This window comes from Mya arenaria, chromosome 8, assembly GCF_026914265.1.
Source record: "Mya arenaria isolate MELC-2E11 chromosome 8, ASM2691426v1".
Classification (NCBI taxonomy): Eukaryota; Metazoa; Mollusca; class Bivalvia; order Myida; family Myidae; genus Mya; species Mya arenaria.
The window spans coordinates 52,425,504-52,442,065 of NC_069129.1; the positions used below are offsets into that span (position 1 = coordinate 52,425,504).

Consider the following 16,562-nt stretch of genomic DNA (forward strand, 5'->3'; position numbering starts at 1 on the left):
CAGAGTTATGGTTTGTGTGCAGTGCACTTTCACTCAATACAATTTATGTTTATATAAAGTTTGAAGTCAATACGTAAACACAGTTTGGAGTTATGCTTCGGACAAAAATGCCTTGGACGCACAAATATATTCACGAATAGATTTTATATTTACCCTACGCCTTTCGATTGGGAAATAAATAAAACAACTTACAAATGATATTAAGAATATCCACTTAAAAATATGGCACTTTATGTTAATAGAACGCGTTTCTCAAATAGTATAGTTTTTAGCAACACTGAACAGAGGTCCGATGTTAAATGCAACAGCATAAGCCCATAGTTTTGATTATATGATAATATTCTTTATAAGAATCTAATACAAAATATTTCCTTGACAATTGGCATATGGCATAAACATTTCTAACCAACATGTGTTAAAAAAGATTTACATAAGTCAGAAGATAACACTGGACAAATAAATAGAAGTCGAATTCGATTTAATTAAAAAAGCTTTAAAATTATTAAGTTAAATTTGAAATTATGAAAGGTGTTCTTATCCGATTTAGCATCTTATAAATTTCGATACAGACCTTTTTAATTACCAGACAAATATCCAATTTATATCTAGTTTTACACAATTTTTAAAGCTTATACGCACACACTCTGTTTTTACCAGAGTTTTTTTTTTCAAATTTTCAAACAAAGAAATAAATTACTAGTTGCATTAGGTCTAAAGGCAAATATCTACAAAACATAAACATTTGAATATTTAAAATAAAATATGAAATATTAAATCAATGTTGAAAAATCTGCCAAAATTATAAATTGAGCTTTCAAGTTTCATAAAAACCTTAGGCAAATATCTGTCAATGTGGATTATGGAATACGGCCACTGTCTGTAAATCAATAGGTCGGATGCCTGCTGCCGGCCAAACATTGTATTATCTATTTTGAAATATATTTATGAACATTTCCATCTTAAAATTCATCACATGGTTTTGCTTCTCGAAATATTTAGATACATTTCACCAATGAACATATATAACATCAAGACTGCTCGTAATGGAGTTTGTAAGAAAATATCTGCTTTTATAGTATTATTGAGTAAAAATATTTACATTTTTTCAGGTTGTCCGGGTAACGCACTTTCACTTCTCACCAAGTTGTACCATGTTAGATTACCGGTCTTGGCGTATGTCAGTTTGCTTTGTGGTCACCAATCAGGACAAGTGAATTATTTCCGAGTACTGCTGTTTCCCTTACTACGCAAGACCACACTCTGGTGCAACATCGAGCGTAAGTTAGCATCAACTTTCTTCGCAACCGTAAAATAAATAAACAAAATATTTATATTACATATTTTACCAAATATCAGAATAAGTTGTTTTTGCTATGATAACACCACGTTATATTAATAACAAAATGCTGTAAGAGTTTTTGTCAAAAACAGCGTTACATAAGCTGTACAAAGAGCAATGCTTACTTCTTAAAATGTTTTGTCTATCTTACCTTGATAAATGACCTCAAGCGAACATTCAGGATATTTGCTTAGATCCAAAGGACAGCAACTAGATCCGTTGACTTCTATTCATATAAAATTCATGCTTACTGAATTTAACACGAGATAAGAAAAAATGTAAGTTAATCAATCTTTCGACATAATAAACATTTCAATCTAATAATATTTAAACTCCATCAGTATCTAAAAATTTGAATCCCTATTAAAGGAACTATTTAAACACATTCATAAAAATATTATGATTTTTCGCTTCAACAAATAATTTTTGAAGTCAACGCCACCACTCGTCTTTTACTTCAAGGTTTAAAAAGGATATTGCTCTGCAATAATTGAAGCCAGAGCTATGACCTACACATGTGCATAATTGTCTTTCGCCACTTCCACCTTGTTGAACATCAATGTTTTTTGTCACCACTTAACTCCATATCGAAACAGTAACAAGCAGAATGGGCTTTAATTGTTTTTTAACTTCCTTGCGGATAAATAACAATATCATTCAATTAAACCACACGCTTCATATACTGTATTGAATGTTGCCATTGACACCATACAACAATTGATTGGCATTTAACATTGACCTCAAGTGCCTGTGCATTATCTCAATTACTCATGTAGTTGGTTGTCATTAATACTACTCAGCCTATAAGCGTCGAGGCTAACACATTTGATTGTATATCAGAATAAGCCATTTTATCTAGTTATGGGTATCATTAGTTTAACGAACATTATTTTTCCAGCGATCGTTTCAGCTGCCTTAGAATTATTTAGTTTAATGTGTTATTCACATGGAACTGACATAGCTTACTCCATAAACAGCTGGATGGAGGCCTCTTCACTTGTTAGAAACGCCATGTGGTTTTAAATTGCGGTTCAATTGATAGATAGTTTGAGCAGTCACAAATCCATGCCTGCACTGAAACTAGCTTTTAAAAGGAGCATCGAACTTGAACACACAGTGCCGACTGCTACACATCAAATTCTATATTTTTGGACATTTTAATGATACACTATTACAATTTACTTCCTTTTTAAGTCACCTCCTTCAGTTTGTTGCAGCTTTCTTTATGTTTACGTGATATATATTCTTTGCTTTTGTGAATATTTAAGTGATTCCAACTACCACGACTCTATCTGTTTTCGTAACAAGGTCAGTCTGATAACACCCATATGAAACGCACCAACGTACGTATATATAATGTATGACATGATTGTTTTAAATGAGTTGCTTATTGACAGTCGTCCAGTGCATACTGTGGTGTCTCCTTAGCATCTTAATTATATGTTCATATCACAAATGACTCAAACATTATGAAACAACTCTTCATAAAGTTGATATAGCGATGCATTATGTATTAAGCCTTAAACACCATAAAAATTATCATATCAATTGTAGAAAACAAATAAGTTCCGTATTGAAGTACCACTTAATGTAATATCCTCCCTACTTTATTCATATTCGAAAAACTGTTTTCCTTCTACTTATATTGTTCATACATAAGATTGGCTTATACTTTCCTGGTGACAATCAGACAATGAAGTCTGGTTTGGTTTCACACGATCCGCCACAGATCGAAGAGCAATAAATTGCTGCATTTTGAACACCAAAAGTAAGGAACAGAAAGGTTTAAGTTGTCTTCGAGGTAGCAAAGTGACAATTTCTTATTCGTTAGTAAATTGATATGTTAGTTTGATATTTTCCGTACGTTTATCTAATCTACTGTATTATATAAACGTTAGAAACAACAACAACATCAACAACAACAACAACAACAACAACAACACCAAAAAACAACATCACCACGACCAACAACACCAACAACAACCTATAATTTATTGGCGAAATTACATCGCAAGCATTGCCTTTAAAGTGACACTCTTATACAAAATCAATACATACACATGTAAAACAAACATGAATTTTGAGTGATACATCCTCAACTACATACTAAATAATGCATTTATGTAAAATATTACTTACTATCAACAATATTATAACCGTGTATTTTATAGCTGAAAACGCAAAAATATTAATTGATTGGTGAATGCTAAAAGATTTACTGCGATCTACTATAGTCTCATAAGGTAGCAATACTGTGTTTCATGTTTTCACATTTATTTTCAATTAAACTCGGTATCCTTCATAAGCATAATTGTTTTCGACATTTGTTCATACTTTTGGTATATTAAACAATTGTATTAAATGAGTGAAATCTTATTAGGGAGTAATAGTGCATCTTTATATATCATATATTATAGGAATATAGACCAAGAAATATGTGGCGATTCGACATTATGAATATGTGGACTTGGATACTAAACACAATGTTCCTAAGTTGGCAGAACACTTCGTTGCTTCGTCAACGATGTTGAAGACGTATCCAAATATTTTCACCTGGCGGAACCGATAATGTTGCATTGTCTGTTTGTACGTTCACATGTTTTAGCTCCCGTTCGCCATAAAATTGTGTCTTTCGGTGTCACTTCGCTATCGCAAAGCATGTGATACAAACTGTGATATTAAACTCGTTAGAGAAATATGTTATTAAGCACGCAAAAGGCACGCTTCTGAACTCGTTGAATATAAATATGCGACTCGTGACGAATCGTATTATTTTTTATATATATTTTTGTATGCAGTTTTTGCTGAGCTGTTGTTTGGAGTTTTGGCTTATTGTCTGTAAACAGTATTCAATCTTTTGTGGTCACCAAGCTGGACAAGTGGGTTTCCTCTTGGTACGCCGATTTCACAAACAAAACAAGACCACACTCTCGCGTAACACCGTGCCAACGAGAGTGATTTTAATAATTTTGTTATAACTTGTTTCACAATTGTCGTAAAATAAATAAGTTTTAACTAACTAATTGTTTATCTAACCGTTTCGAATCTTAATTTAATGGTATCAGGTGGAATCAGGAGGCATAGATTTGTATTTAATTTTTTGAAAAAGAAAATGAAGCATATTTTAAGAATGAGGAAAATATCCTGATAAAGTTACATGTTTTATGACAAGTGAACAAAAGATGCACATGGTGAAATCATAAGCTCTCTTTCCAAAATGTAAAGACACACACAGAACAAGTATTGTATCAAACAAGCGCTGGAGATAACAACGTCGGATTTAAACACTTGGGACACTTGATAAGACGTAACAAATCACACTCTAGAGGTATTTGGAATTCTAAAGGACGCTAAAAGTGTAAAACACATGCAAATTTACCAAGGGTTCACTGGTATAAAAGTAACAAATCGCTTGTTGATTTAAAAGAACAAAGCGGAAAGGGCAGGATATTTTTTTATTTTAATAGTAAAAGGATAAAATAGTAATACAAAAATGTATACTTTATAAGTTTTGTGCAGGACACAGAATAAAACATTTATTTTTTATGTTGACGTAATATCATTTACTAGAACTATTGTCATTATCGGGTTCATTTTTGCTTAATTGTTTATTTTTATATTGCAGATTTCCAGGAGCACGGATTATATTCTTCAAAAGTCGTACTCTGGATATTTGTGTTATATGCTGGACGTAAAGAAATGAACGGCATGTTTGATTATGATATTCTGGTAGTTTCACAATGCACTTACTGTTTTTCAGAATACACTGAAGGGTTTAATGACTTACACTATTTTCTCTACAATTAGTAAAGATACAAGAATATTTATGCAAAGCAGCAGTCTCACAGATTGACATTTTTGACCTTTTCTTTGTTTTTGTCTTAGAATCACATGATTTTGGTATCAATGCCTTCAATACAGTCATATAAGATAACTCGCCATCGAACAGATCTCAGTTGTGAGGAAAACTGCCAAAACCTGTATTTATCTTAATCGGTCAATCTGTGAAAGTGCTGGTGATAAGTCGGGTATATGATAACAATAAAAACTAACTAAACGAACTTTTTCCGACATAAATAACAACATAACAAAACACAACAATAAACTAGTGACCTGAAAATAAAAACATAGGCTACATATCGGAAAACAAATTTAAATTGAGGAAATATTTCAAATAAGGAAAATTGTGTCATGTCACAATTTTTACAATCTGAGCACCACCAAAACATCAGTTTTGTACATTTCAACATCATGTGTTTGCGTATTGTTGTTTGTTATGTGGATTTCATGTCACGTAAAGCTTAACATTGAAACCTTGACATTAAATGCAAACTGAAACTTGAGACTCCCTTAAACGCAAATATTTACCAACTTCAATACTAACGTCGTAATTTATTTAGCCTGAACGGGAAGGAGGAACATATTTGGCAGCGAACGAAAGGTATATATTTGATGGTTTACAGCAATTGTGCTAGTACATCAGAAACTTCTCTTCTTCAAGCTAAGGAATCATTTAAAGTTTAGAACAGTTGAATTGGGATGATGCCTTACTTAAAATTGATTGCATGCGCGATATGTGTGCACATTGTTATATGTGAGCCTAAACAGCCGTCGAACATTACTGAAGACATGTATCATGTGTTGTCATCAAAGATTGACACCATCAATTTAGAGCTGGCTCTAAAAAGAAACGAACAAGTTCAAACTAAGCAAGATCTTCTTGAGGCGAAAACAGAGATTCAAAGAATGCAAGGAAACCAGGTACGTATTTCTTGTGTGTAATGCCGATTTTACATATTTAAACTCGATGTCGCCATCTTTATTTAGTAACAACAACATCAAACAGGGTACGAAACCTAGCAATTATTAGACAGGGTTGGCGACCTGCACTTAAATTGAATAAACTTTATTATACGAACACGATGTTTAAGTAACATGCAATTAAACAATCATCATGATCATTTTACTACTATTTAGAACAACCATTTTTTAATAGTTTATGAATAAATATTTATACGTTTGTATGAACAATCTGATATTTTATCAAAATGCAGATTTTCCTTAATAAATTATGAATGCGATTTCTAGTTTTTTTAAACTGACGTATGTTCAGTTCCAAATTGTTCGAGAATTTCCAATTGAAAAAGTAGATCTAACGATACCTGACAACTATGGAGGCTATTCGTTGCCAAATGTCCAGACGTGTATATGTGTATTTTAGGTTTGTAACATTGATGATTTACCAATTTACATTTTACAACCGCCAACTCATCGGTTGTATGTTTACATTTTACACTGCACATTTTCATTTTTCATTGTACCAATTGGAGTTTTATTCTCGTTGCATCTATTCAACAGACGATTCAGTCGTGTTTATAAAGTTGTGTATGTTAAACACACGTCATTCTGTGAAAGTCACATGCCCAGTTTTACATTGCGGTGTGTAGAAGACAGATTTCAGTTCGTAGTTCTACAAAGTACATTGTATGGTGGTGACTTTTAATTCGCAGTTCAACATGTTTACGAGATGAATTTAATTTTATTTATAGATAGCTCCGCCTTAACCATGTCTTAACTCCGCCTTACGTCTTTCGGAAATTTCCGCTATCACTCGGCTCTATTTAAACCAGTTATGGATACTTTGGACCATGGACATAGCGAACGTTATTATGAACATTACGAATCATCTATACTATGACATTATGGACTATGGTTTGGAAACAGGATGGATTATAAAAATTTTCATGTCGAATAAAATAATATATGATATTACAACATGTTTTTGTCTATATAATAGTAATTAATACGCACATATGACATGAAATGAGATGTATGAAAAATGATACTTGACTCAAACACAACAAAATGTAAGTCATAAGCATTAAATTAAACTTCAAGAATGAAAAGTCCCATTGTCTTATTTTTCTTTTAAAGCTGCACTCTCACAGATTGACCGTGTTGACAACTATTTTTATTTTTTGTTTTGGAATTAGCCAATTTTTGCGTAAATGTCTGGATACCAGTGGTATAAGACTGCTGACAAAAGATCAGATACAGTTTTTCAGTTTTTCGTTCGGAAATTGATGTTTTATGGCTAAAAGTGATACTACAGTAACGTTTTAAGAAAAATGAAAAATGTCGGCAGTTTTCCAAACAATTTAGATCTGTTTTAGTGTGATCTTATTATTTGTATAGAAAGCATTGCTGCCAAAATCAGCCGAGTCTGGGACAAAAAAAGGTTGTCAAAACTGTCATTCTGTGAGAGTGCAGCTTTAAATTCTACCATTAGAGGACACTTTCTTGCCTTTTTGCAATGTTTAAGATTGCAAGTAATAATAGATAATTTAAAATTTACGAAGAAAAAAATCTAAATTTTCATTAAGTTGAAATTACTCACTAAGATGCCCCAGAGGTTTCTTACCTGGTAGCTAGAACTGTATGGATAAAATACACTTAGATTACAACTTCATATAACTCGTACATTATACTGTAACGAATATTATTTTATAGGTAATTAATAAAGTATTTTAATGATGAAGTCAATTTATTGCTAATAAACTATTATTACTTGCTGCTACCTTTTATACCCCACCCACACTCAACAGTCAGGGCTTTTTTCACATTTAGGTGAAGCGGACCTAGCCCTTTTGGAGGGGAAAAATCGCGCGTTTGTTTTTCTAATCTAAGACTCACGATATCTATTTTTCCATGTTCTCGAAATCCCCCACTTGATTGTTATGGTTCACAGTGGCAGATCCCGTAATTCATAACTGGGGGACACAAGTGGGTTGGAGGGCTGTTCTTCCATCCACATGGATATTTTGTTTCAATGATGTATTGAAATTACACCTTTACACCATACATGCTTATTAAGATAGTAAATGTATAACATCCGATAAAACTAGGTGGATATCATTATGATGTCCATCAAAAGTTTCGTGGGTTTGCTGGAGCAGGTTTTGAACAGGGACTTGCGTTAGAGGGGCGTTACTTAGGGGCATAACTTTTTGGACATGATCCCTCGAGTGGGCATGACATTAATATGTTTAAAATGTGGGAAGTGGGGTTTAGGGGTACTCCCCCTATAATATTTTTAATATTTTTAGTCTGAATTGGTGCATTATGGCGTAATTAAGTTTTTTTTTTCTTAGAAATATTGACAAAAACATTAACCTTTAAGTTTACTTGCGGGCCAACCGGGGGGATACAGGCCCTACAGCCCCCCCCCCCCACTGAACGACCCGCCTAAGGTCCACTTGTAAATAAAATAAATGAACAATATTTGCTTGCTTGGGTATAAAGTAAAAAAAAACAACAACTGACAGTGGCAGTATAAATCTGGGTCCGTGAGCCCAGCTCAGATACACCCAACTGCAATTGACTAAATAATATGGTGATTTATAACCCATTTAGGAACATTGATCGTCAAAATAAAATAAAAGATGAAGTTAATTTTAGTTTTTATTGTGAAATAAAGAGAGAGTACTCGGACTTACAACCGGGAATTTACAGGAGGTAGGCGAAGATTTTATCTCCCTTGCTTGATTCGACGGAAATAAACGAAAGAAAATATGATTCGTTAGCTACGCCCATTCACCTTCGGTTCTTTCGGTGACATTATGATTTACCATATAGGTGAAATCGTCTATCCTTGTAATTCTGAACTTGTCAATTGACTTTTGTAAACCTGGACTTGTTGGACTGCAAATGTTCGTTTTACGAATGCGAGTGTCGACTGTAGGATTGCAGTTTTACATATGCATGATTCGGCTTTCTAAATTACATCATCATATTGTTAAAGCCAAGTTATACGATCTATGTTTTAGTGAGTTTATACAGGGTCGATCTGACAAATATACATTTTGACTACTATTATGACAAATGACAAATCAATACTGACGAATAGAAACAACAAATAGCACGTCTACATTGACAAATGTAAGAGATATTTAGTACAATTAAGAAGCACATTGTGGGAATTACACGTCTGGACTTTTGGCAACGAATAGCCTCCATAGACAACTTGGAATTGTTATACATGGGTATTTTATTGATTTTAGCACGGTTGTATATTAATCACAGCCCGCTGGAATAACGGTCGCTATCATCGTTTCATGTTTTTCAATGTGCGCGTTGGGATGTGGTGCTGCCGATTAAAACAGACAGTAACGTTCTATTATAACTTAAAAAAGCGAATAATAATAAAAAATAACAACAGGTGGTATCGCTATAATTGTATGCAATATTATAGCTCTTTTGAACAGAAAACTTTACAAAAAAATCATGAAACAGACAAAAATATTGTAACAACATTTCGACGTCATCACTTACATTGGTTATAACAGCTTGATTATCATAAAGTTTTGTTTAGAGTTGTTTATTCTTGGTAAAGTTTATAAATTATACATGAGTTCATTCAGTCACAAAATTTGTTAGAGTCATGCGTCTGCACATGTTTGAACTATAAAGCATTTCCTTAAATAACTTTTTAGCCGTAAACGTATGCGGCGTTTCAGCAGTTTTATTGTTTGAACAATTGTCAAACTACCAGGAAATCAATGCATAAGTTAATGTGTTACGCAGCTTCTTTAAAACAATACCTTATCAATGACCACAAACCAATCCCTCATCCGCCATCGAATCCGGAACCTCTTGATGTGAACCGAGTGTACTAATCACTGTGTAAACCGGACAACCGTCTTCTTCCACCGACTAATAAGCGATGATTTCATTAAAGCTGCACTATCACAGACTGAACGTTTTGACAACTTTTTTAGATTTTGTCTTGGAACGAGCAAATATTTGCGAAAATCCATGGAAACCAGTTATATAATACTGCTAACAAAAATTAGATCAAAAATTGATGTTTTATGCATTTTTCTTAAACCGTTAGTTTAAGCTATAAAACATTAATTTTCGAACGGAAATATGAAATTCTGCGATCTGATCTTTTGTCAGCAATCTTTTATCATTAGTTTGCAGATATTTACGCACAAATTTGCTCTTTCCAAGAGCTGTGAGAGTGTAGCTTAAATGTTACATGTTGTTGCTCAAACCATACTACAATATAGGACATCTTAAGCATTGCTTTCAATTAGACGGGGTGTGAACGTACTTGGATGATATGAGGGGCCTGGTCTGACGTGTACAATCAAGCGTCTTTTGGGCAGTACGTATGCACACAGACCGGGTCCATTTGTAGCACATCCATATCTCGTTCACAGACAGACGCGACCTCATTGCGTCTTTAGTACATCGTCATTTCGTCAAAAAAAATAAACAAGTTTCAAACAGCTTTTTAAGGTTTGCTGTTGGTTCTCAGTATGCTATTATCGTTTTGAGTACGATAATTGTGTTCTTACGCCGTTCTTAAAACGTTCACTCCGTCTGAAGTACAATCAGACCATGTATGTTATAAATAGGGGCCGTTCTCTCACTGGTTCGTCAGTTAGGCACAATATCTTTAAATTCAAAACATTATATTCATGACTATAAAATATATTCCCAGAAATATGGATAAACTAAACATTATGATTGTTGGTTTAAAAAGGTTTTGCTAGGGTAGTGGCTGCTTTAACACGCCCTGTCTTTCTGGCGTTCCCTTTCTTGGAGGCACGATACTCACAAGGATGCAGTGGTAAGCGATGGTCAATATGCTTCTCACAACTGTGTTGGATAGCGTGAAGCAGCGAACAAGAATGAGGACTGGCAGTAAAGCTTACGCTAATAAAAACATAAGTGAACATAGCTTGTGAAACTTGTTGAATATATTGAAGTAGTATATTGTACGAACTAAAGCTGGTCAAAAGCGTGGTCAAAGAACATGGTTATATAATTATTGTTTTGTGAGTGTCTTTATGTTTTTTACTTTTGAAGGTGTTTTGCAATTAGCGAGAGTATATATGTACGCCATTCGATATTTTAATATATATCCATGTTTTATTCTGAATAGACATCTTGACTGAGAGCACTGTTTGTGAATGTTTAAGGCAGATTTATGGCTCATTTTTATCGCGATACTTAAAGTTTATGAGCCCTTCAAGTCAGATTTAATACCCAAATTCATCGCAAAAGCGAATGTACAAAGCCTCAAAATCACGTGGTTGTCACATCAGCTTATACAAGTACATTCCCCTATTTCATAGTTTCTCCTAACAGTTTATGCCCTTCTTTAGAAAAAAAAAATCTGTTTCTTCGTCATATTGACGGTAATAGATTGTTCCGAACGAGAAATGACGTCATTTTCGACATTTTAAACGTTGGTTTAAATCGTGTAACCGACTCAAAGTAATTCTGTGTTGAACAACCAAACTTTTAGTAGTTTTTGTAGTAAAATGCTTCGTGTCTTATTTATAGATAATAGGTTAGTTAGCGAGCAGAAATATTTAAATCAAATATGCCCTTATCTGGACATGTTTTGAAACATCAACAATTTAATATTAACAAACGAAAGTGAAGTGACAAAACAAATAACTCGATTTGATGGTACATGTATATGTGATTTATTACACCCGGCGCACTGGAAAAGCATCAAGTTTGTGAAATAAACAAATTTCAAGCTAAATAAATATTTGATAATCGTAACCATGTTTTGACAATCCGATATGGTTTATTGACATAACTTACTTCTATCAGCTGCAGTTTGTTTTAATTTATGATGTATGGACTACCTTAATCTTGAGCATTTGTTATAAAGGTTGTACCACGGAGGATCATGTGATCAAAATGGACCAGCCAACACAATTGTTGGAAAGTAAATCTATAAAATATGGTTGATAAAAACAACCCTTATGAACAAACAATTGTATAAACTGATTAAAGAACAGACAAACATCCAGATACAATATCTTTTGTCTTATACCGTTATTACAAACTTTTGGGCACATTTAATAGACATTTAATAAATTACCCTCTAGTTACGCTTTCTATATCTTGGTTTACAAACCTTAGGACCCGATTCATCAAAGCGTTTCGGAGGATGTTTATCTTATTTAGAATAATCTGATTTTAAGAAATAGGTAACCTTGAAATGTCAATTACCATTCATTTAAGGAATGACTTGCGGGGTTGATGTCATTATCGGGGATATGAACGCAATTTGGCTGGTCAAAGTACGTGTGGGGTCTTTCGGACTCCACACACTTCAACCAGCCCAATTGCGTTCATATCCCCGATAATGACATCAACCCCGCAATTAATTCCTTATATTTACACCAATAGTTCATTATTTCATTCAAGAAACGTTAAAAAATACTTTATTTCATTTAGGATAACCTTTCAGTAATCCTTTCTTACCCATTCTGTAAATAGAACGACTGTAAAACGAAACCTTTTTTTCAAATGACGTCACAATAACGCGGGAAAAGATCAACCACTTGAAATCACTTTAAAACGTAAAATTGAAACACTTTTGGCAACAATATGTTTTAAATGCAATAACTTAACAATTTCTAAAATGTCGATTTATATTTTACGGGACCTGCTGACACAATACAAACAATAACAAGATCAATAGTTTTCATGTATATTGTTATGCGATGAATTGCGATCCGAACATATCCGAAGATGTTGCGTTCATCGATTGATTAACGAAATTGCCGAAAGGCAGTTCATTTAAGGAAGTTGAGGTGTAAATATTACATGGAATACAATCAATGATATCATGTAGGAAATGTACGTAACCCAACAATTACATAGGCTCACACGATAACCCGTCAGTCAATCAAATTGCAGGAATTTCAGTAAAGACACTTCCGGTTTGAGTTTACTCATTAGAACACTTGTGATGAAAGGGGTCGATGGACCGGAAAAAAGAAACCGGAAAACGCGTCGAATGTTCATACATTGTATATTATATAATAGAGTATACGAAGCGGGGTTGTGAAGCTGGTGTTTATACTATATTGTGTTGGAGGGGTGTATAACTTATACCAACATATTGCAATTCTTATTCAGTGGTAGGTGATGATATTGTCAGAACAGTAGCCGGCCAGAGCTTTGGGTGGTTACCTGTGGGTAGGGAGTGACCTTTGTATGGGAGAAACCAAGCGTTTATACGCTACTGTTTCTGGAAATATCAGCAAAATCTCATGGTATTTAAAGTACATGATAAATACAATTCCTCCTCTTAGTAACACCTTTCAAAGATTTTTCCTATTAAGCTAGATCAAGTATAACATTTTTGACCAACTACACATCAACGTACACCATGTTTTAATTTCCATGTATATAATGCTACTTACAATTGTTCTAATAAAATGTATAGCGGAACCTTGTGGATTTCATGTACAGCCGGGAAAACTAGCTGATGTTATCACTGTGTTCAATGCTCAAATCCATCATGCTTTTTGTTATTGTATGCACGAATATAATATGGAACACCTTTTGTAAATACTTATACATGTACTTATAAAGTCCAAGATTTGTACCCACAAAAATACACAAATTTACATTGATCTGTGATCAACATAAAATTTTGACAATATGTTTGGGAAAAATAAATTCAAGCACAGTTTTACATCTTTATAAAAATCAATTAACAAAATGCATCGTCACACGCTCTACATTTGGTTTCATTTAATTAATTTTATGCATGTCATAGAGAAACAAAGATACTTTAACCTCATAAATATTACAAACTTGAAATTTCCTAGAAGATTGGCTTATCGATTCTGACAGGACAGCTGTATCAGATATTTAGAACGTCGTTTCGGTCATGTTTTTTTTTATATAAATGTCGCCAGCCTCCCATTCAAATGACCCCAATATCGGGGGAACGGGGCATGAAAATCAATATTACGGACACTGTGATTATTAAGCGTTCCTTCATGATTCATCAAATGCCTTACTTGCATTACAGACTGCACTAGAGCAACAGCTGTCCAGTTTGAAAGAAACCGTCTTAGGACTAAGTATTCCACTGGAGGAAAACTGTCAGTCTGGAGAATTTGGACCTCACAGTCGTCCGTCTTACCCCGTAAACTTGACCATTAACTTCCGGCCAGCTTTTAAGAGGAGGCCGGCTATCGTTTATGGCCTGAAGGTCTTGGACTCTGCCCACAATGTGAATGTCCGTGTTGGAGGATTTGTAATGGAGATGACCAACGCATATTTCAAATTTCAAATCAGGGCGTGGGCCAATACCATTATGTATGAAGCCAAATTTTCGTGGATGGCATGTCCGCGAACACAGACTTAACTCTCACACACGCACACGCACACGCACACACACACACACACGCTCGCGTACGAACATACACGCGCACACACGCGCACGCGCGCGCACGCACACGCACAAGCACGTTGATATACTATATAATACAAATACAATATACAAACAATCAAAATTTGTTACAAGAGAAAAATGTTTATTCTTGTAAAAATGTATTTCTGTTTTTTACAGCTGAGTATGAATTGTGTACATTTTCAATATTACAAGACAGTGATGTATTAAACTTAATTATATTTGCGTTCTCTTAATTATAAACATCTGTGTAATTATATCTTTTTGTCGTACAAAGGACACACCAAAAGAAAAATATATTCTGACTTTACGACATATTTATGAGAAGACGAGACTTAAAACATCATTCAACTTTTGTATAGCGGCCACGTTCAATTAATTCAAAATTCTTACGCTCGGAAACGCTGTTACACGTTCAAAACTTTCTTAACACAAAGAAAATTAACATACATAATAATCCATAAATTGAATTTAAAGCCTACACACGGCTGGAATGTGGTATCACTTGTACTATTGTTACGCCATGACAGAACAAATTGATATTTAAGTCGTTACAAGTATGTTGACTGAAAGCATTTATATTAGTTATACACTAAGCTTACTATATGTTTTCTTAAGTTGGTTATTCATTATCTCCAAACAATCTTTGTTTTGATAACATTAATAGTTAGTTTCCAATTTTCATAATGTTCAAACAGTAGGCATAAATTGATATTGGTGACCATGAACAGTATCGGACATAAATGCTACGTTATCAGCAAATGAAATTAGTATATTCCAATGATATCAGGTGAAGGCCTCAATACATGTGACAAAACAACAATTTCATCAACAATTGCCACATTTCGTACTGATATAAAAGCATGACCGTTCAGTAAAGGATCGTTTGACTTATATAAAAGTATTCAACATCTTTCAACAATGTATCCGATACCATGCAAAAGTAAACACCACTTTTGCCGTTATATTCAAAGCAATTATATTTTGCAAACATATTCGTAAAGGTTTGTCCATTTAAATATGTACATTAGTTCTAATACTTGTTTTCTGTAGCAGTACAAACATTATCCTTCCTTTGCCTTTAACTAAATGTTTGATTGTTACGTATATAATGTTGTACAGTTTGTTATATATCATTATTATCTTCAAAATCTTGATGTATAGCAATTATTGCATACGTGTCCCTAAGAATGATGACATGTCTATCTTAAATTATTCTGTTACGTAGCGTTCAAACAAAGGAAAGCATCTAGATTTATTTGTTCACTTAAAGAAAAATGTGCTAGTGCAATGTATGTAATTCAAAGATATACTCGTATTTATTCGATTGAAAATATCATGCATGCGAACATGAAACACTCGGATGGTTGCCCCCTTGCATGCGAACATGCAACACTCGGATGGTTGCCCCCATGCATGCGAACATGAAACACTCGGATGGTTGCCCCCATGCATGCGAACATGCAACACTCGGATGGTTGCGCCATGCATGCGAACATGCAACACTCGGATGGGTGCCCCCATGCATGCGAACATGAAACACTCGGATGGGTGTACCCATGCATGCGAACATGCAACACTCGGATGGTTGCCCCATGCATGCGAACATGCAACACTCGGATGGTTGCCCCCATGCATGCAAACATGAAACACTCGGGTGGGTGTCACCATGCATGCGAACATGCAACACTCAGATTATCAGGAAACCTTTGATGAACAAATGCAAATGAGGTGATTTCATCCGAGGTCAAACGAGTTTTCATCATATGTCTGTGATGACAAAACGAGATAAAGATTCCCAAGACTATCTCGCTCTCAGATGGTTTTCACCATGCATGCGAAAAGGCAACAGTTGAAATGTCGGGGCACTTTTTGTAGGTTATTATGAATGAGGTAACTTCATCCAAGGTCAATCAAGAATTTATTTTTTCGAAAGTCTGTGATACCTAGACGAGATTAAAACCATTCCCCAGTCTTTAT

At 34.2% G+C, this 16,562-nt stretch overlaps 1 protein-coding gene across 1 annotated transcript; it reads left to right on the plus strand.

The window, feature by feature from the left end:
• Positions 1 to 5,848: 5,848 nt before the first annotated feature.
• On the plus strand, positions 5,849 to 14,754 carry LOC128242314 (uncharacterized). Its single transcript, XM_052959417.1, has 2 exons — positions 5,849 to 6,100; positions 14,199 to 14,754. The coding sequence occupies exons 1-2, from the start codon at positions 5,879 to 5,881 to the stop codon at positions 14,535 to 14,537; spliced, it is 561 nt and encodes a 186-aa protein (XP_052815377.1). The 5' UTR covers positions 5,849 to 5,878; the 3' UTR covers positions 14,538 to 14,754.
• The last annotated feature ends 1,808 nt before the right edge of the window (positions 14,755 to 16,562 follow it).